Here is a 22,264-nt window from a genome sequence, read left to right on the forward strand (position 1 = left end):
CGCTTGCCCTGATCGACTGAGAATGTTCGATTTCAGGCAAGTCTATATTCTGAGCCAAACAAAATACGATGGAACCTTAAAGCCATTTATCTTAAGTGACTCATTTACGGAGCATATACAGTTCCCCAAGAAGTGTGTGGGTGTGGGCTCCAGAAACGATGAGACCAAATCAAAGACGTTTTCAGATACTGGCCACGTGCCATCTCCTTTTGTCCACACAGAACAAAGGTTGATGACATTTAGAGAAACGAAAGGTGAAAACAAATCCAGAAGTTTTCTCTGAAACCATAAAACCGTTTTACAAGTTAAGAAGTGTGTTTTCAATCTCTTCCTCGCATTTAGATGTGCGAGCAGCAGCAGCGGAGCGTGTGCCCACCCAGGCGCCCACCACACAGCCCCGCCACACGCCCCCGTGCCCCACCAGGAGAGGCTCCCCGCTGGCTCCCCGGCCCGGGCTGCCGCGAGCCTCCTGGCTGGTGTCCCCGCCTCCCGTCCCGCCCGCCTTCGGTGCCCGCTCGAGCACGACGTCACAGCGACCTTCCCCAAAGACGGCTGGTCGTGCCACGCTCCTGAAACACATCGTGCAAGACAACACACGCTTCCAGAACTCACACCGACCCCTCGGGCTCAGACTCTGACACGCGTCCTCAGACCGAGCGGCCGTGGACGGGCCACCCTGCCCGCGGCGTCGGGCACCTCTGCCACGCTGCCTGCGGGGTTCCGGACCCCGAGCAGGTCCTCCCCGCATCCCTGCAAGCCCACCTCAGATACCACCCCGCCCCAGCATTCCCCGCAGTCGACCCGCCACGCCCCGGCCGGTTTGAGACCGGCGTCTGCCTCCGACCGCGTTCTTCCCGCCGGCCTCACGCGCGCTCATGGGCGCCGAGCTGATCCTCCCCTTACCAGACCCTTCCCCATGCTTAGCCAAGCCGCGGAAACCGCACGCGATGCCCTCGCGGCTCGAGAACGTCCGCGTCTTCGCCCGGCGTCTGCGCCCCCTCCCCGCCTCCAGCCACTTCGCCCGTACTGACGACTCTTTCTCCTGCAACGTGGTGCTTCCGTGGCACCCACCATTCACGCTCTGGTCAGGTGTGTGTCTGTCTGTCTGTCTGTCTGGCATAGTTTTCAGATCGCTCCATCAGCACCCCACCCGTAGCCTCCGGCTAAACCCGGCGGTGCCGGCCGCGAACTCCGTGACACCCTCTGCGGTCTGGGCTGGAGGCCCCGGGCTCGTGTGCGGTGTCAGGGGGATGCACACGCGTCTCTCAAACCCGCCCACAACCCGAGCTACCTGGGAATCGGGCACAGGAAGTTTCATTTTTTAAAGAAGTACTGAGATGGAAGTGAGCATAAAAGGCTGGCTGCCACTTTCAACCATTGGTGGCGATTAGTTTCATTTTTAAATTTGTAAGAACTAATCTGGCTCTTCCTGCAGACCAGGCTGGAGAGACAGCTGTGAACTTGGACCCCTCAGACTCGTGTAAGCTGTTCGGGTTTTTTAAGCGGGGTTCAACCGGTGGAGTTTCTGAAATAACTTTCTAATGGGTCCAGGTGTTTTTCATGTTGAAAATCAAAAGTGATTAAGTGAGACGTGATGCTTTCTGTGACAATGGGTCACACGTGACCACTGCTTCAGAACCAACGTGTACAAAATGGGTGTCCATGAGCAGGCCCCACCTCACCCACGGCGAGTGCCGGGGCTCGGCGTCTCGGACGGCAAAGCCGGAGGCCCGTGGTCCCCAGAGAACCGACCGCCCTGCCCGCAGCACACCCAGTGGCCTTGAGACTTGCCACATAGCGAGAAGCCACTGGCACACAAGCCTCGGACAGACCTGGGAGGTCCAGCGGCACCCTCGGACGAGATGACAGGGACCGGAGGGAGCGGATCCGCCAGGGGCGTTTCCCAGCCTCAAATCCCTGGGAAAACTCACGTTCCCTCCTGAGGTTGTTTTAAAACGTCTTGGCCTCAAGCCACAGCGGCCACGGCGTGAAAAGTGCCCCTGAGAGGCCCTGCTTCTCAGAGGCCGCGTCCTGCATCACGGGAGGGAGAAGGCAGATGGGGGAGCCCGGGCAGACGCTCACCCCGCAGGCCGGGGGGAGCATGCGGAGCCGCCCGCCTGCCCCCCCAGACACACACGCGGGGCTGACTACACGCGGCTCGCATGCGGGGTGCTCCCGGATGAACGGAGGTGCCCCCCGGATGTGGAGGGCACGGGTTTCCGTCTTCATCTCCTCCCGAGTGGAAAATGAACCCACAGCCACGAAGCAGAGGCGGAGGGCCCAGCAAACCGAGAGAATGCGGCTCTGCTCTCGGGATGCGGGGGGCCGCGGGGGGCCGCAGAGGACGTCGCCCCTCCCGACCAGCAGCAAGGCCGGGAGCCCGCGTCACGGCAGGAGACGTGCCGAGGTCACCGGACCAGCAGCTGACCTGAACGTCGCAGAGACGGAGCACAGGGACCGTCTGGTCCGTCAGCCCCGAGGACGAGGCGGCTGCGGCAGCCGGGGAGACACCCCGAGACGAGACCTGCGAACCAGTCACAGAGCACAGGCGGAGGCGACGCCAGCACGACACCCGCGGAAAACCGAAAATGCAGCCGACACGCTGACGAAACGCAGGAATCGCCAGCCCGGGCCTCTCCACGAAAGACCGAAGCGCCGTTCAGCCTTTTAGCAAAACTGGGATTTCAGCAGAACTGTCTCCCTCCTGGGGGCCCTGGCTGCGCCCCATAAACCACACGCGGAGAGACAGGACTTTGGGTTCCTTCCCTGTGGCACCCAGGCAGTCACCGCAGAATGCAAATCCGGGGGCGCGGGGGCGCGGGCTCCCCAAGGCTTCTTAAAGACGTAACTCGCCGAATGATACAGTTTCTGTTATTGTGGCAATGGAATTAAAGTTAGCTCTTGAAATGAGACCAAAAAGGTCTTGAATTAGAGCTGTCTGAAAAGTAAAGCAGCGTGAACACAAAGTGGACACTGCATGTGTTATGGTCCAAATGTCATGGTGTCTTTCTGGGGCTGAATCTAGAAAACCCAAATAATACTGAGAAAATACGAACTTGCGTCATGGTGTCTTTCTGGGGCTGAGAAAACCCAAATAATACTGAGAAAATACGAACTTGCAGAGATTGTTCCTCTAGGACTTTTTTAAAAAAGTCTTTTTGGTCCTTAGTATGAATTTGATGGCTCGTCATCTTCCTTTGCTTTTGAAAAGCCAAGATTCTCTGTATTCATCCGCCGTTGAGGAAACAGGATTTCAGAACCAAAGCTGTCTGCGATCAAATATAAATTACACACCGAAAAAAGGGAAATTAAAGACGTGTTGGAGGCGAGGCCCACAGGCGTGCTTCTGTGACCCTGTGCTTGCTGTTCCTCCCCGCTGACCATGCAGGGCTCTGTCTGGAACCCCGGCGGGGGAGCCAGGCCCCGGGGACCCGGAGGCAGGCCTGGGGCCCTTCTTTCCGTGCGGTGCATGTGTGAGAGCAGCTGCAAAGGGGCTGCCTGCACCTGGACACCTTGAGGCAGCTTAGGGACCCTGCAGTCAGGGCTCGGATTTTCAAACGAACACGAGACTTATACATTCGGGGTCATTACTGCTGTTTGTTTAGTCTGAAACACACAGGAAAGTGGATCCAAGTCCGCAGGGTCTGAGAACATTTAACCGAATGCAAGGCACGTCTGTCGCAGGCCAGAGGGTGGTCTCTGCAGCCCGTCGGCCTGGGTCCCAGCTCCATTCTGCTCCTCGCTCGCGTGCCTCAGTTTCTCATCTTTCAAAGAGGGATCCCAACCACACCTACCTCGCGGAGGCTTCGGCGAGCTGTTAAAGGCACACGTGAGCTGCCGTGAGGCTTAAATGAATTAATGCATCCATGCGAAGGCCCGGACTAGGAGCCGCTCGGAACTGGTGGGCTCTGTATCTGTTTCAACTACTTGTATCGTTCTCGTTAACAAACTTTATATGAAAACAAAGTAAAAAACAAATTCGTCACATTAGAAATAAGACACTTGGAAAACCCGAAAGGTATTCTTTTCCTGCAGCGTCTCCTGTGGGGAGCCACGTCCCCAGTGAGCCTGGGAAACGGTGCGGCATGCGACCTTCTGCCCAGACTCCGTGACGCGGCCAGTTTCGGTAAGAGGGACCGGGACCTCCTCGCCTGCGGGTCAGCACCTTCGAGACGCGTTACTGGCGCCTCCCAAATAAGGCTCACTGTGAAATAAATATTCCGAATCCATACACTGACGTATTACTCTGAGCAGTGACATTTGTCTAGCCGTCTGTCGTAATTTTGTATTTAGAAAATTCCTAGTGAGCAGGAAAAGGGAGCAGGATATTATGGGTCTGGTTCCCTGAGCGGACATGTCCCCTCTCCCCTCCATGAAAGCCAAAGAGCCCTTTTCCAACAGAACCGAAGTGGGGGCCCGAGCTTTGTGATACTGGAAAGGATGTTATTATTATTATGTTTTCTCTACAGGTTTTATTTTACAGCTAAGGTAAACGTAAAATCCAGAGGAGGCCGAAATTCGAGTTGCTCTTACAACTTGAAAAAGCGTGTCATTTACACACAGACCGTGAGCACGCGAAGGCCAGACTTCGGAGGGACTGTGAGCAAGCGACACAATGTGCAGGCGACACAATGTACATGCGGACAGAGCGAGCTCGAGAGGAGCCATTCAGAACAGCGCCTGACGCTCACGTGGGCACAGAGGATCTCGCCGTGCCCCAAACCGGCTAGCGGGCTCAGAAACGAGCTGGGTGCGGGCGAGCTGCTCACGTTCCTCATCACGTGAGGCCGACGCCTGGGTCTGGAAGGGCCGTCTGTCAGGCGCTGACCGCAGTGCAGGCAGAGGTGAGCACGGCAGAGGGCAAAGGGCCCCCTGGGAAACAGAGACGGGCTCCCACCTGGACAGCAGTCAGCTGCCCTTCCTGGCCTTCCGCCTCCCCCAGGAACTTACGTCACGTTCTGCGTCTTTTTTGCAAATACACGTGTTCATGTTCATACGTATTAATGACCTCGTGCTGACAGGCTCACCTCTATTCTAGGACGTTCCTATTACTGGCAAATACTCTGCGAGGCGGCAACTTTTTGTTTTTTAGTATTAAAATGTTACAGTCCATTCCCTCGGCAGCTTGTCATTTATAACGGCCGTTGTTCCCAAACCTGAGTCACGGTTCAAAGCATGGGGACCCTTGTGGGGGGGGAGTGTGGGTTTTTTTTGTTTCTTTCACCATTTTGTCTTTAAAAAAAAGAAAAGCTTACACCTAGTGTCCCCTCATAAATATAAACATAACTTGGCGCCTCATTTTACTGCCCCACGCAAAGCCGAAGACGTTTTAAGCAAGCAGGGTTCCCAGGAGCGGGGGGAACGGGCCGGGGCGCGGCCTACCCTGGTGTGCGTCCGGATGTGCATCTTCAGCCCGTCGTTTTTGCTGAATCCTTTCTCGCAGTAGGGGCAGTGATAGGGCCGCTCACCTGCGGAGTGGGGGAAGGCGTCACGTCAGAGAAGCGAGCCCGGGCCGTGGCCACTCGCCCGCTCGAGACCCGCCCACCCCGCCCCCCACGCACAGCGGGGCCCTCACGCCAGGCGGTGGCCCCGTCCCCTCCCGCGGACAGGGACAGAGCCGGGAGTGCGTCCAGCTCGCAGACGCCAGTGACTCGCGGGCAGCAGGCTGGCTGCTTTTTCCTTCCCGCAGCTGGACCCAAAGAAACCTCCCGCTTTTACGAGTTCGTTAAAAAGCTTTTATGTGAATCGGTCTGTTCTGTCACTGAGCTGCTCGCTACGAGGGCCTCGGACTGTCTTCCTGGAAGACTTCACGGTCTACCGCAGGGCGACGCGTCTCAAAAGCCTTTCGCGGGACTGGCCCGTGTTCAACAGAGCCACGGGTAGTTAAACCAGGTGGCAGGTGATGCAACAGAGTGCCTCCCGCCTAGAAGTTATTTAGGAAACAGGCCATTTTGTGAAACAAGCACGTGCACGTACGCACATCACATTTCAAAGAACTTCTACCGTGAAATGGCAAGAATGATGGAATTTCATCCCAGCAGGCGACTGACGCTGCCTCTGGCCAGAGCCTAGCCGTGGAAGGCGGAGGAAATGGCCCGCCCACTCACGCTCCCGCGCGCCCACGTGACACGCGGCCGATGTTGGACCTGGCTGCCATCCAGGACCCGCACGGCGAAGCCTCTGCCCTCGGCAAAGACCAAACCTCGGTCGCCTTCCCCACCAGGGCCGGGGCCCGCGATGAGCAGCACGTGCCCGCCCCCCAGTCCCAGCGGGTTCCGGCCCCTTTGGTGGGGTCACAACTCCGGTGACCTGCCACGGGCAGGTCCAGCAGAGGCCTGCGGCTCAGTCCAACGGTCCCTTTTCTTCAGGTCGCGCCCGGACCCCTCCCCGCAGCTTCCAGAGACGATAGTTCCAGCCCCGGGTGTGAGACCCTGGGCCCGCGGCTACGCTCCGTCCTCTGCACACGCGTTGGCAGTGACATCTCGTGGAGGCCACGCGGCAGAGCCACCGTCACGGAGGCTTCCCCAGCCCCTCCCCCAGGACGGCACGCGGGACGCTCCCACTGATCTGGGCACTGGGAGAGGATGACGACCACCAGCACAGACGAAAACCAACCAACCAGGAACTCAAAACTAAATGATGGCAGTGCCACCGCATGGGAACTCAAAACTACACTCAAAACTAAATCCGGCAGTGCCACCGCATGGGAGCGTCTGCCGAGCTACCCAGACCTTCGCCTTCCTCCCTGAGACAAACTCAGCCTCCGGGGCAGGTAGGTGGGCCTGGACCCTCACCTCATTCCATGCACAACCCCAGGAAGGGGTGACTTTTCACGGCTGGAAGGAAAAAGCTTAGCGTCCAATTTACTGGAGCGACTCTGAAAACATCATCTTATTTTCACCATGAGCTGATGACCCGTGTTCATCTGAATTCCAGATCTCTCTGTTGAGCTCTGGTCTTGAGAGGCCCACCTGTCCACCAGGCGTACGTCACAGACAAGTCAAACTCAGCCTCGCGGTTCCGGACTCGTGAACTTCATCCTCGGATCCGGCGTGGCCTGTATCTCCTGTCCTGACCCGTTACCCCACGCTTGGCCAGCTGCCCAGGAAGAAACGTCGGGGCCGCCCAAGACTCCCCCTGTTCGCTCACTTCTCGCTCCGTCCAGTCTCTAACTCACGCTGATTTCCCCTCTCCCATGTTCCCGGAGTCCTCAGCGGCGACGGCCAAAATGGAAACAGCACGAACAGCACAGGTGCTGACGGCATCAGCAGCGCTCGAGGGAGCAGGGGCGGGAACTGTCGCTCGGAGCTCTCACCCAGCTCACCCTCGGCCACGCGCACGCGAAGGACAGGAGGGACCGGAGGGGACAGCAAAACGCGGGCATCGCGGTGACGACTTCGCGTCGCAGAATTGCAGGCAACTGCTAGTTCCTTCTTTCTTCATAAAGTACGAAAAGCAAAGGCATTTTTTTTAGATATTCCGAATCAGATAATGAAGAATGCTGAAAATGTTTTCCTTCTTACTTATCTATTGACAATCAACTCAACCAAGAAATCAAACCTAGATTATGGATAAAGCCTGCTAAGAACCATAAAGCGGTTTACACTTAGAAAAAGTGACTTCAAAAAAATCTGGCAGTCCCGAAATCGCTGAACATTCGCGGCCACCCGCTTTCTCCATGGAGCTTTGTGTGTGGTCCTGCTCTCCAGCTCCAGGTCGGGGAGAAGAGCCAGCAAACCGAGTCACAAGACGGGCAGCCGTCAGGCCAATTATGTGCTGATTAAACCTAACATAACATACTCCGGTGCTACTTTCTTTCGTAATGGCTAAGCTTTCTCTATAGACATGACAAGGTTAACTTCTTTGAAAACATAGCCTTTTCTCCCTTTTTAGAATCGGAGTGTCCCCAGGAATCTGAATACTGCTCGTCTTTCTCACCGTAGCTCCGGGGAAGTCATTCGACCTCTCCAAACCTCTAAAGATGAGGGGAGCTGCGCCTGTCTCATAGCCCCAGTGAGCACATACTCAGGTGTGCCTCGGGCCGTCTCTGCTGATGCTGCCGGGCCTGGAACAAGTATGAACAGTGTTCCCTTTCACGAGAGTCCCAAGGAGGACGATAAAAATACACGATCACCTATTATGGATTGAATGTGCTCCCCCACAATCCACATGTTGGGCCTGAGCCCCAGCTCCTCGGAACGTGACCTTACTTGGCGAGGGGGCCCTCGCACACGTTACTGGAGTGGGGGGGGGGCCCTCATCTGGTAGGGCCGTGTCTTCGCAGGAAGATGGCCAGGTGAAGACCGGGACACAGGGAGATCTCATGGCAAGTGGAGACCTGCAGAGGGCCGGTGGCCCTGCCAACGCCCTCCGGTCCCAGACGTCCAGCCTCCAGGACCGGCAGGCAGCAAAGTGCTACCGCTGAAGACATTCAGTGTGTGGTTCTCGGTACGGCAGCCCCAGGTGACATGGTCCCCCTCCTCACACGCTGGCAGTTGCTGTCACCCGTGTCTGTGTAGCTGTGTCCACGAGCCCTGCGCAGACACTCGGACTAGAAACTAGTTCATCTGAACGACTGGCGTCTCTGCCCCTCCCCCACCCCTGCAGCCTGACACCCAGCGACCCCTGGCTGGCACGTCCAGGGAACCAGTTGCCTTCAACACCATCCGTTCATGCCGCTGCCCCAGAGCAGAACTCTGGTTTTAGAGGATGTCACTAAATGACTCCGATACACAGAATGTACTGGAAAACCAGGCCAGCCTCTCTGGCCACTGGGGCCCTCTCCACCCTTCCAGCTAGGGCACGTTTAGGGCACTCCTGTCTCACTTAGACTCTGAGGACGAAGCCATCCGCTGTCCCTCACGCCCTGAAGCTGATGTGACCTGTACAAATCAGTACATTAATAATGATGAACATCACCTGCTAATGCGGGTTGCATACAAGCTGTGATTCCTGGGTTCCCCCCTCCCCCACATTAGACACACGCTCCTCTCCTTCATTATCTAAAGTTCTTGTGATGAGTGCAGTCTAAGGAACTAGATTTGTCTGCACAGAAATTATCCTCGGATAAAGAGGAACGAACCTTCAGTCTGCATGAACTCTCAGAATACAGATCCTTCTCCCTTACCCGACCCCCACCCCCCAGTCCCCAGGTTCTGACTGACATGCAATGTGATGCAAACCCCCAAACTGCATTTGGTAACATCACTGGTAGATCGAGACACTGTCTTCAGTCACAATGTCCAAATTCCGACTAGCGTGAGCATGAGTCGGGCTGAAAATTAGCTAATAAAATGGAGCTAAAAACCTCCCTAAACGGAAATGGCCACGGCTGAAACATCCGGAGCGGCCACTGCCGGCCACTGTGCCGCCGTCCGCCGCGCTCGGCCCACGGCAGCAGGCTCGGCCCCTGCCGCAGCAGGCATCGGGGGCCTCGTTTACAAATGAAGAAAGTACGGTGCAGAAAGGACATGCAGCTTGCTCAGGGTGACTCCGCCACGGAACGGAGAAGTCAGAATCCAACCCGCAGCCCTTAGCTCTGCGCCATCACGTAAACTAACGGTCCAGCTCGTATTTCGTGTCAGTTAGGGTAGACTTCCCGAAGTCGCTCTGCTTCTCGCAGTGACAGCTGACACTGACCAGGCCCCTCCGGCTGGGGGACGGGGGCGTTGTCCTCGCTCCCGCGGGGAAAGCACAGGGGCGGGTTCGGAATGTGTGTTCTGTCTCACGGCGGGTCCCACGTGAATGTAAATCCCGACGTGACATGCAGCGGCGCCTGGAGAACCACATCTAGGCAATCGCCCCTGACACCGAGAAGGGACCGTGACACTGGCCAAGGTCACAGCCGCACTGAGATCAGCTACCGGTAGTCAGGCCGAGCGAGGGGGGGGCGAACGGTAGTGACGTGGCCAGAGCAGCGAAAACACTTTCCACCTGACTGAGGAAAACAGACTCTTTCTTAAAATGATGTTCCGACACCAAGTAACCTTAAAACCCTCTTGTGTTTTCTTCAGACACACCCGGGAACGAACAGAAACACGAAAAGGGCAACTTTTGTAAAGGGTTGATTTCCAGGGGATTTCAAAGGTGCCAAAAAGTGGATACTTCCCGAATGAACAAACACCAGTTTGTTCATTCATCAACCAGATATTTTCCGAGCATCCACCGCCTTCCGGTTACCGACCTGGGCTGTGGGGACGGAGTGTCAAAGAGATTCACAAAATTACCGTCTCTTCTGTTTCACTCGCGTGATGAGAAAGACAGGAAAAAGTTAAAGAGCAAACACGCGATAATCGCAGGTGCTGACGAGTTCGATGAAGATCCCAGAGACGGGCTCCGCTGTCCGCGAGAGCAGGCAGGAGACGGATCCGGCCAAGGGCACCAGAAACAGGCCGGGGGACCGGACAAGCGCAGCTCCCCGCGCCCCACGTAATGTTCTTCGAGCACGCATTCTGCAGCTCGTCGTCTTTGAGTCGGAATTAGTTCATCGTTCTGTGCTTGGAATAAGGGCCTCCGAATTCTCTCTGCTGGCACACCTGGGGCGGAAGCAGCTCAGAAACCTGTGACATGTCGACGGGACTGCTGGTGGGAGAGCACCCAGAGGCGGCCCCGGAAAACTTCACACCGGCCTTCCAAAGGCAGCCCGTGGTAATGGAGAGGGACATCTGGCTGCCACCCGGAACGCCTCGCCAGAGTCTAAGCTAGTCCCCGAACAAGTCCCCTCGAGTCTTTAACAAAGAAAATCCACGACTGACAATGAGCAAGCATGGTGAGTATGGCTCCAAACACTAGGGGAAAACCAGATTCTGGCTGGATGCACGCCATTAGGATCACCATCTGTTGGCGTTGCCATTAGGATCATCACCTGTTGGCGTCGCCATGAGGATCACCATCTGTTGGTGTCGCCATTATTTTTGCAGGGTCATGTTAATAAATGACATCGGGAGGACCTGGCCCTCACCGAGGGACGAGCACACCGACTCTGAGGAAGCACCTCAGTCGCCGAGAGCGTGGCAGCTGCACACACATTCACGAGCAGGCGCCCGGCACTGCTCACCACGACCACCCGCCCGTCCGCGGCTACGCAAGCACCTCGGTGTCCACGGCCCGACTCGGGTCCTTTCTACAGATCGATGTTTGCATGACATGCCACTGGGGAAGGAAGATCTGGAAAACCTTGATATTCTTAAATTAGGCCATGGATTTAATTTAAAAAAAAGAAAAATGAACTGACCACCTGGTCCGAGGGCTCAGAGATCAAATTTTATTTCACGCTACTAAATACATCGAATGCAACAGATCTAGTAATAATGGCTATGATCAATCCTGAAGATTAAAAAGTGTTCAAAATGGTTGAAATAAATGTTGTGTTGTATGTACTTGCAAACACTTTATCACAATTCAAAAAGGAAAGTATGTAGCAGATGAGCCCTATGCTTTGCTTTTTTAAACAAGCAAGAAAGCTTAATATATAATGTACGCATTTTAGGAGATTTTGATTAAAATGGACTGTTTTCAGAAACCATTTTAATAATTTTAACTTTCATTTTGTCAGACAGCATATTTTTAAAAGCTATGTAGATTTCAGAGGGCTCTCATAATTCCCTGAAAAGATGAAAAGATGTAAACACAGAAAATGTAATTTAAGACGAAATAAAGTCAAACTCTTACTTTCGATAAATCCGAATTAAATAATGTTTAAATAATTAAATGAAATTATGTTTAAAGATTTGTGAGCTATCGTTTTACTTTTTACTTTGAGTTTTCTAACAAAAAATCCATCTTAGACATGGCAAATTCCAAACGGAAAAGCAAACCTCAATGGTATATGTTTCAAGAAAAACACTCTAAGCTTGTTCCAAGTGGTTGAACTTTGAAATATACATATTGCATGGGAATTCTTTGAAAGAACTTTATATTTGTTTTCCAAAGTTATCATGGGACTGGCTTACTTTGCTTTTGTGAACTAAAGAAATTGTTACAAACATCAAAGTGACTCACTGTAAATAAAATTATATTTAAAAAAACATAATTGTGCAACACCCAATTGCTTCCCAATTCTACTGTTCCAACCCCCTCAACTTCCAGGCACCTAACGGGTTAGCAGTAGACCACAGACGGATGCGAGACGCTCCACTGGCGAATGGGGTGCCTCCAGCTCATTCTTGGCGCCTCTCTATGAACTGAGATGCCCTTTTCTTCACGAAGCACAAAGAGCCCCGAGACCCCCCCACACTGTCGCTCTCAGAAAGCTCCCATGAGTCAACCCTGCGCAATCTCATTCGACCTAGAGAAGTTAAACCCGACGACACCATCTTTGAAAGAAAGAGAACAGAAATCCGAACTTGACGTTTACTCTTGGAATATTTAGGGAGATACTCTACTTTTAAAAAGTTTCCAGAGTTTACTATCGTAAGGAAGTGGGCCATAAAATATAAAATCAGAAAGTGACTGGACAAGATCTTTACGTCTCCGAATACTTTTAATACACAAGTCAAAACAAATCGAGTCTGATTTTTATTTTTTATTTTTTGCAAGGTTTATGGAGAGAGCTATAAAAAAGTTAAAGATGCGGCCTCTTCCCCAGCGGCCTTACAGCTGCAGGACCCCCCTCATTCTGAAGCCATGCCAAACGGGGTGCAGCTCACTGGGGAGCAGGCGCTGGACGGCCACGTGCTCAACGTCCTCATCTCAAAGAATAAAGAGCCAGACCTGTTTACAGGTTGCAGAATTCTGCTGATGCGAACGGATCACAGGATAAGATGCATAACGGAGAAGCACAAGAGTTAGCGAATAACTTAAAAATGTCATTACCTAGGGAGAGAAAGTAAGAGATTCTCAACGCAGGACAGTCTGGCCTTGGCCAGCCCAGGGTACCAATGACGCCCGTCACCTGATATTCTCCTGAAGTGGGCAGGACTCCCACGTGAGATCCCTGATGTGGGTGCTGCCGGAAGCCACGGGGACTGTCACGCAGCCAGGAGAAACACCGGGACGACCCGGATACTGGCAGAGTTTGAAGGTTCTGACCGAGGAAGAGACCCAGATCCGCGGCTATGAGAAGGGACACTTCGCAGTCGGGCAGGAAAGCGAGGTCAGGTCGGGCGACGATGGGCTTGGCTTGGCTGGGAACCTCCACACTCTCACCCAGCACGGCCCCGTTTCCAGGAGTTTCTGCCAGGAGTCTTATCCGACCCAGTGCCTCCGAGCACGGCTTGTGATGAGGCAGTGGAACCTGGGTGCCAGCCCCAGAGGGGCCCCCCGCGAGTGCAGCCGGCGAGGAAGACTCAGAGCACGTGACTCCGAGCAGCGAGACACTCGACACGTGAGGAGCTAAAAAACCTCGCTCAGCCCGGAGCACAGTTCAGAGCTGCAGAAAAACACACCGGGCGCTCGCTGTTCTCGCGGGGAAAGGCGGGAGAAAGCACGCGTCGGACGAGAGCAAATGGAAAACGGAAAACGGGGCTGTTCCGGGTTTAACAGAGGACGCGGTGAGTAAATTACCTAATCACTTACCAACGGATCCTAGAGCTGCTTAAATGCAGCTACGAAACCTGTTGCTGAGGCCACTTCCGTGTTTGAGGATCTCAATATATTTTTAAAAAATGAATGGTAAAAAGAGTTACGTGAACAATGGTATATTTTAAATTATCCCTCTTATTAGGGTCCAGTGACTATCTTATCAATTCATTTGGTGACTGCTCATAACATGATATTCCAAGACAATGTCGCTCCCTTAATCTGCCCCCTGCGCCTCACAGCCCAGCCTACGACACGCTTTCACAGAAGCACTATAATTTTTGCATTAAAAAAATGAGGGTGTTTGATATTTTTGATGAGAGAAAAGCAAGATAATCACACTACCAATGAAAGTCAAAACTAACGTCTCCTGAGTTGTTATATATTTTTGTCAAACCCAAAATCCACTGGGAGCAATTGGGAGCAGCTGAGGACAGAAAAAAAAAAAAGAGGAAGAAATCGTGCATTCCTCTGATATGCTCAGTGATCAGAAATTATTTGAAGTGTCAAAGTAACGCAGAGGAAAAATAATCATTTCAGACTTTACTTATGAATAAGACATCTTAGGGGAGATCTGAGGGTCCCCAAGTGGGACGCTGATGAAATCATGTATTTCTATGCGCATCTGACTCTCAACGACTCTGTTAAAGCTGAGATTATCTCAGGGAAGAGAACCTTCGATTTGGCCTAATGTTAGTAAATAACCACTTAGGAAATAAATACAGCAAAATAAATTCCCTTTCATCATATGAAGGTTATCTAAGTCTTATAAAAATGTGAAAAACATGCTTTATATTTTCATTTTATAATTACTTTAATTTTCTATTTTTATGTGTTAATATCTGTCATATTGCCCTATAGTTATTTATAATTCAAACTATTTTTAAAACTGTGAACAAATTTTCTAAAATGAATAAATTCCTTTAGAAAAAGTATTCGAGAAGAGAGACAATCAGAGAAGAAAGACAAGAAAGAAAATCCAGGCGCAGTCAAATTGTTACATCCCGAGCCTTCATTTTCTAAGCCGATCGCAGGTATTTACGAAAAACGCTAAAAGTTTCCTAGGACAGTGATTTATTACTACATTCAAATAACTGTGCACGCAAGCCTAGAGCAGAAGGACCTACACAGCCGGTGTCTGTTAACACAGAAAGTTGGTTGGAGCTGTAGGCAGGTAATTAACCTTCTGGCCTCGGGCTTTAAAACCCCAAAAGCAATTCCTAGAATTTCTTTCATAATTTACGAACGACTGATGGAATTCATGTCACAGCCCGCGGATTCCCTTGTGGAATTAACCCCAGCTCTCACTGACCCCGAGGCGCTGTAAACCAGGAGGAGAATGCACACTCCTATTGCAGCTGCCGGCAGAATGGCACCCCGTCACGCTGGCATAGGGAACCGGATGATGAATTGCAGGGCGGCCCGCCAGGCACAGACGGCACGCTCGGCATCACTGACGGCGACAGCGTGCACCCTCACTCACCCCCAACCAGCCATGTGATGGCGAATCCCCACCGATGTTTTATGCGTGATCGACATGCTGTGGCTAAAGGTTATCGAAAGAGACGATGACGGTGACGATGACGCTGGGGATAGAGGGTCAGCCCGTACGTCCAGGGGCGCGAGTACCCTGATTAAACACAGGCGGGAGCGACAAAACCAAACAGCGACGTGGGCAGCAACGGCGGCCACAGCTCGCACGCTCTACAGCACCCCCATGCGTTCCCGGACACGCCGCCAGGAAGCCGGGGCTATCTATCCTCACGTCACCCCCGGTTTTCAGATGAGGAAACTGAGCTTCAAAGAGATTGAGCCATTTACCAAAGCTCACACAGGGAGACAGTAAATAAAATGGAGTCACGAAGCCTGTCAGCTGCCTGCAGGGTCCACGTGCTACATACGGACCAGGCATTCAGTGACAGGTGCTACGGACGGTGGGTTTGGGGCTGGGCGAGTCCTCACGTGTGGAGTGACGTCCTCGGTGAGACTGGAAGTAGCAAACCGCAGCCCCAAGTCGAGGTTATTACCCTCGATCAGCCGATGTATCGAGATAATATCGCTGAATGTTACGGAAGGCATGCGCGCAATCCCGTGGTACATTCAAGAGCAACAGTCAGGGGTGGGAGGCACGTTAGAGAATAAGAAATAAAAATACCAGCCCTGGGAACGGCTGAAGCCTCGCTTTCACTCTCGACGAACCGCATACAGGTTGGAACCTCAGCAACCCATCGTATTTTGCTGGGCGTTAGCTCAAGTAAGAGGCTTGAACGAGAAACCTTCTGAAACTCCTTCCTGTTCTAAAAGTCAAGAATACTTTATTTTAATAACCTAATAAAATAAGCAGATGTCTTACGCACGCTCGCTGTGCAGTGCCTTTGTTCTAATCACCTAATTACGGAGAATGAGTGGATACAAAGTTTATGAAAGAGAATCTTTTCGAAGTTAATGGAACCACCAGAGTTTTGTCGGACGTCACCCTCGCAGGACAGGAGAGTGGGGACGGGGACACAGGACGAAGACGGAGGGGACAGAGAAGACAGAGGAAGCGCGGATACAACCGAGCAGTTATGTGAAGCCGTGAAGGAGAAAACGACCGGAACGCGAAGGAGCCAGAGGAATGTCTGACATGTTTTCGTTAAACACCATTAGCAAGAAATCTCCGCCGAGACGGAGACAGTGCGATTCGGCCCAGAACTGACAGACGGGCAGCAGCGACCCAACAGCTAAGCCGGCACTGGCTTATGACCGTCAGTCCCGAGCCAGTGACAGACCCGATCTGAGAAAGTCGCACGAAGGAAACTGCCTGCAACGCCACACAAGCTGCTCCGTGGGCCCGGAGGCGGGAGGGGGCGAAGGACCCCGCGTGGCAAAGGGAGGAGGGCGCGCCAGCCGGCGCTGCATCTCCTCTCCGTGAACCTTCGGGTCTGTCCGCCGATGCTAAAAAAGAGAATTCGCCCCCCAAAACGCGGACGGGCAGTTTGAGGACTATGAAAACAAAACGAAGCCGACTCCTTCGCCATCACGGGAAGACAGGGAGCGGACGGCGCGACCTCTACAAAACCTCAGCCCGCGGCGGTGCGTGCCGATGACCTGCACGCATCACATGCGGGCAACGGCGTTAGGCGAGCCGGACCCGCCGACGGATTTCAGAGTAACGGAGCAGGAGACGTTCATCGAGACGGTTTTAGGTTCCAGAGGACGGCGCTTTGTCAGGTTCCCACTAGGCACCTGTAAGAGGAGACCCCCGGCCTCCTGCAAAAGCGAAGGGCCGTCCCCCACTGCATCCGGCAGACTCGCGTGCGCATGAAATCACAGCTCTGTCGCGACCACTCACCACGCCGATCCACTTTACATACTTGACTTAGTTTGAGAAAGTTTACACATTCGGAAGGTGTCTAGCCCAAGAAATTGGATTTTGTAAAACTCCACAGAAAAGAGCCAAGATTAATCCTGAATCTGGGAGATGCTCTGTGGTACAGGGTCTCCTTGGGAGCACCTGACTCCCCCAAGCTGGTTTCGCCACCAGTCGTGGCCTGCCTACCTGTGTGGCTGCCCACCTGTGTGCCCACCCACCTGCATGGCCGCCCACCTGCACAGCTGCCCACCTGCGTGGCCGCCTACCTGCACGTCCGCCTACCTGCGTACCCGCCCACCTGCGTGGCCGCCCACCTGCATGGCCCGCATACCTGCGTGGCCACCCACCTGCGTGCCCGTCCACCTGCGTGCCCACCCACCTGCGTGGCCGCCCACCTGTGTGACTGCCTACCTGTGTGGCTGCGGATGTGAACCCTCAGCGTCCCGCTGCTGGCGAACCTCTGGCCACAGTATGGGCAGGTTTTCTCCTTCTCTCCCGTGTGTGTCTGCGTGGGGTGGGGTGAAGGGGGTTGAGGAGACATAGAAGGAGTTAGGTCAGCATGATTAAGTGCCTCTGACCAAATCCTTTCTTCCAGGATTATGTTGCCTTAAAATGATTTAATATCACAGTGAGATTTTAAACCATTTATCATGGGTATTCCCGCTGGTTTAAAAAAAAAAACCAAACCTTAAAATTGTACATTTGCGTTAATTTGAAAATAATTCTGCAGTTTACTTTTTAAGCCTTTATAGAGCCCCCATCTCAAAACGATTAAATTTTCAAAACCAGTGTACGCTAGCAAAACCACATAATCAGAACGAGGCGACAGCTGCTGGTTTACTGTTGCCAAGACACGTTTCCTGAGGGGCATTTTCACATTCTTTGGGTGCATTTAACTCTTGAGGACAGAATTAACCTTGATAAAGTCATCTGCTACTTGCACTATGATTGTCCGACTGGGCTAATTTTGTTGCAAAGAGGAATATAAATCTGATCTGACCTTCGATATCAGAAGCTACTAATTGAGCAGCCGATTTGAAAGAACATTCCTGCCCTGAACATATCTTTTATCTGGGCATAAACAACAACAACCACAACAACAACGACATAAGGACAGATAAATGAGTGTCATCGAAGGCGAGCTTTGACGCCTCGCACCTGTTAGGATGGATGTTGTCAGACATGAAATCCCAAGTGCTGGCGAGAACGTGGCAAGATGCAGCCCACGTGTGGTGTCAGTGGGATGTAATCTGGGGCGGCCACCGTGAAAACGGGCGTGGAGGCTCCTCGAAAAGTTAGAAATAGAACGACACAAACCGAAGCTACCCCTCCTCTTGTGTCGATATTATTTACAATAGCAAAGGTAAGGAAACCACTTAAATATCCATCAACAGAGGAACAGATGGAGAAGATGTGCTGATACGTGCAATGGATTACTACTGAGAAACAAAAAATAAAATAAAATCTTGCCATTTTGTGACAACACGGATGGACCTGGAGGGACTTATGTTGAATGAAATAAACCAGAGAACCACAAATACCATAAAATCCACTCATATGTGGAATCTGGAAAACAAATGAGCAAACAAAGCAAAAAAATGAAAACAAGCTCGTCATAGATACAGAGAACAGAGCGGTGGTGTTCAGTGGGCTGGGGGGACGGAGTGGGCGAAGGGGCGACCTGTATGGTGACACAGGGTAACCGGACTTGTGGTGGTGACCCCTTCGTAAATGCACAATGTCAAATTAAAACGCCACACACCTGCAACTTTTAGAGTGAAAGGATTTTTTTAAAGCGATTTTCGATAAAATGTTAGAGAGTTCAAGGAAAGCCCAACGACCTCTCCAGAAAGAGGAGACAGATCGAGCGTTGCAAGCTTGTCTCACACCCACGCAGGCCGTTCCAGAACAAGCGAGGGTTGGAGCCCCTTCAAGCCCCACGGCTTTCCAACTCGGGAAAAGGGGAAAAGAAAGGAGAGGAAGACAGTTACTTCCGGCATCCTGCATTCTCCGGGAAACGGGTTTAGAATTTTCTAATTTCAATGATGATTTAACATCGAGCAAAGCAGCGGGGTCATCTGAGGGGACATCACCGAACAGAGTTCCTGGGGCCTGTGTTTGCATCTGTTTTTATGCAAGTGACTGGCAAAGAATAGGAGATTTTTTTTTTAATGACACTTTCCCAGAGGGAAAAAAGTGGGGGGAATCACCTCACCACCTGACACCTCCAAGAAGCACCGATCAGCACAACATTTTCATGTTCCGTATTAACTTGATTGTTAAACGTAATGTAACTGGTGTTGTAGCCTTACTGGTATTTAATTTGTAAGTTTTCACATTTGAGTCATAATCTTGTATTTAGATGTTACTATCGCATTTGTAATTTTTTAAAGAGCTATGAAGTAAATACATCGGTCGACATCAGTGTCCTTTACGTTGTTTTGCCTTTGAAAGGGGCTTCTATAATACTCAGGTTTGAGAACTATTGTCTAATCAGCTGCCACGCTGGCCCAGGCCACTCTCCATCACAGATGTCCCGTTGCGTCTTCACGTGGCAGGCACCGAACCGTCCACTTTCGCTACATGTTCTTACACAAAACGGCCGCACATTCTTCACACCAGTGACAGCCATTGCCACACTGTGGCTCCACTTAAAGTCAATGTCGCAACATTTTAACACACCACAGACCTATGCTCTTCTCATTCCCTGACAGAAAGGGCAAAATGCAGCAATTCTTTAATAGTGTAAAGTTGTTCAGAAATTCTAGGTATCTATTACTACAACACTGGATTATTCCAAGCAGGCAACTGCAATAAATATCTTCATTTGTCTTTATAACATGATTTCTTTTGCTGCTACTAAGTATTTCATTGTTCACTTACATGACCTAACTTACCTGCCAAGAGTAGGTAAAGGATATTAAAGCTATATCAATGCAAAGAATTAAAATGTGCCTCTGTTTTAATTTAAAAAACGTATATCTTATTAGATGCAGAATTTGGTTAGCTGGTTCTAACAGACGCTGAAGGTATAATACTAAAAATCTTAAAAATGGCTAAGAAAGCATGGAGACAGACCACTGAAAACGGTGTCGATGAGCGAGACGACATGAACCATGCCCTGGGAAATCTACTCGACGTCCCGTTACTGCGGACGACGACAGCGTCTCTCCTGAAAGCTCACTATACTGCTCCCTCGTTGACTGAAACACAAGGGACGTTTGTTACATTCATGCAAAGAAAAGGTGATTCGAGCAAAGGGAGTTGGAAGACTCCTCTGAGGTTTGAGAGGGGAAGATGATGGCGTGATCACTGGGCCTTAAAGCTGCGGGAAGAGACGGTCGCTCCGTTCACTCCTTTTCAAACAGGCGTGTGGAGGCCAGGCCCCCACCCCCACAAACACGCACCCCGAAGTGGCAGCGCCGTCTCACGTCGCTCGGCAGCCCACGCGGGGAGCAGGAAACCACCTCGCTGCACTCATTTCTAAAGTCCGCATTAAAACCTTTCGCTGTGTTCGTTACAGTAAGAATTTTGCTCTCTTAAAAATGTACCTACAATGTACATATTTAACAAACGAAAATAACCTGCGGATTTGCTTGAGGTAACTAATAGAGAACAAAAAGGACAATATCCAAACCAGGAACGTCGTTTGGGTTGAGTTGAGCAAAAACTCATGAAGGGCCTGCTGGGGACCTTCCTGGGTCCTAGAGATTGGAGATGGAGGACCCTTCAGTCCAGGAAGAGTTCGGCTACAAGTGGCGATCGACATCCGAATTAGCTTTGAACAATAAAATTATTAAGACACCATTCAAATTCCCTTAAAAAAAAAAAAAAGACCAGTGTTAACCCAAAAATCTATAAAAATTGATAAGCTCCCACTGGCTAGTACTTTGACCATCTGTCGGCAGAGGTCAGGGCGGGGTGGAGTCATAACAGAACTCCATGTTTGTTTTCATGTAAAAAACGTATTTTTTTCTCTGAAAAAAAAAAATGAAGAACAGACGTTTTCTGAACAGTTGATATAAATCATGCCTCTTGAGTAAACATGGTGGTAAGTTAACGTAAAACTGACCATCACGTGGTGAGTAACAGATACGCCCACAGCGCTTAGCCGTGCCGTCCACGCACACTCCCAGAGGGCCTCGCTCACCTTCTTATGGCTTCGGAGCACGGAGGGCGTCACGAACGCCTTGTTGCACAGCTCGCATCTGTACTTCTTGTGCCTCTCGTGGACCACCTGGACGTGAACGTTTAAGGTGTCCTTCCTTTTAAAGGTAGACTCACAGTGGTGACACTTGAAAGTCCTCTCGCCTTAGAAAATTACAAAGTCAAATAAGAGAAAATTAAGATGCCCTGTAACGGGGTCCTGCTAACTCCCCCCTCGTGTATTCCAGATTTAGTCTTGCTTTCCCCCAAGAAAGTTGGCTTTCTAGCTTTCACAAATTATCATGACCATAAAAGGGAATTTTTCACAACAAATTTTGGATCCATATTTGTGACCACGGGGACGACCTTTAACTTTCCCATAAGCTCAGTCTCTTCAGCTGGAAAATGTGGGGCCTGAATTAGTGCCACGAACTTTCCTTAAAAGTAAGTTTCTAGGGCAGTGGTAGGGTCTGAGGGAAGAAGGCTCTTTCATGACAAAAGGACCATAACGAGCAGAGTGAGAGGGCTCTGGGGCCCTCCTAACGCCCCCCAGTCCAACCACGGTCCCTTCGGTGGACGGCGTGCAGGCGGCCTGGCCAGCTGGGGAGGGGCCGCCGCAGACTCGAGTGAGTCAGGACTTCTGGCTCTCCCATCCATTTTGCTCCCCAGTCTCAGCCTAAGTCACTCTTACTCGGCTACAGAGGCGGTTTTCCGAGCCACGCGTCTTGGAGCAGCTTCGGAAAGCCTCGGTCAGCGTGCCGAGGACGGCACGGTGACTACGACGCGGGCAGGCACCGTCCAGCGCGGCCGCCTCGGCCCGCGCCTCGCCTGGACGAGAACCGGTCGGCTGACACCAAAAGCGTCGGATTCCTCCCGCTGAAAACCCCCTGCTGCCACTAGAAGTAAAATTTCGTCTACCAGAAGAAAAATTTCCTGCGCATTGGGCCAAGTTCAAAAGTCAAGTCTACGAATGAGAAGGCTCCCGGGTCTAAATCCCCGTGCTAACATCCCTCATCTCGTCACGGCGATTTGTTTTCGAGGAAATGGTCGTGCAGTGGAATGAGATTCCCGCGGCTGCATGGAAACCTCGGTTCCTCAGGCGTGAAGCTCTTTTCATACGGAAAACAGAAAATCACGCCGAGAACCGCTCCAGAGTCGTAAGGTGACGGAGGAAAGACAAGAGATCGTGACACTGTCTTTTCTATGGGCAAAGAGGAATTTCATTATAACTTCCCACTCGGCATT

The 22,264-nt window shown here is 51.9% G+C and overlaps 1 protein-coding gene across 1 annotated transcript in view; it reads right to left on the reverse strand.

Annotated features, from left to right (window-relative positions):
* The window catches only part of PRDM5 (PR/SET domain 5), a 100,397-nt gene that overhangs the window by 17,621 nt on the left and 60,512 nt on the right, over positions 1-22,264 (reverse strand). The window contains exons 12-14 of the mRNA XM_025050902.1: positions 21,024-21,184; positions 17,285-17,378; positions 5,383-5,468 (exon numbers count right to left, since the gene is read on the reverse strand). Coding sequence (XP_024906670.1) covers positions 5,383-5,468; positions 17,285-17,378; positions 21,024-21,184 — 341 coding nt within the window. The remainder of the gene's footprint in view (positions 1-5,382; positions 5,469-17,284; positions 17,379-21,023; positions 21,185-22,264) is intronic.

This window comes from Pteropus alecto, unplaced genomic scaffold (genome assembly GCF_000325575.1).
Source record: "Pteropus alecto unplaced genomic scaffold, ASM32557v1 scaffold17, whole genome shotgun sequence".
In the NCBI taxonomy this organism is placed as follows: Eukaryota; Metazoa; Chordata; class Mammalia; order Chiroptera; family Pteropodidae; genus Pteropus; species Pteropus alecto.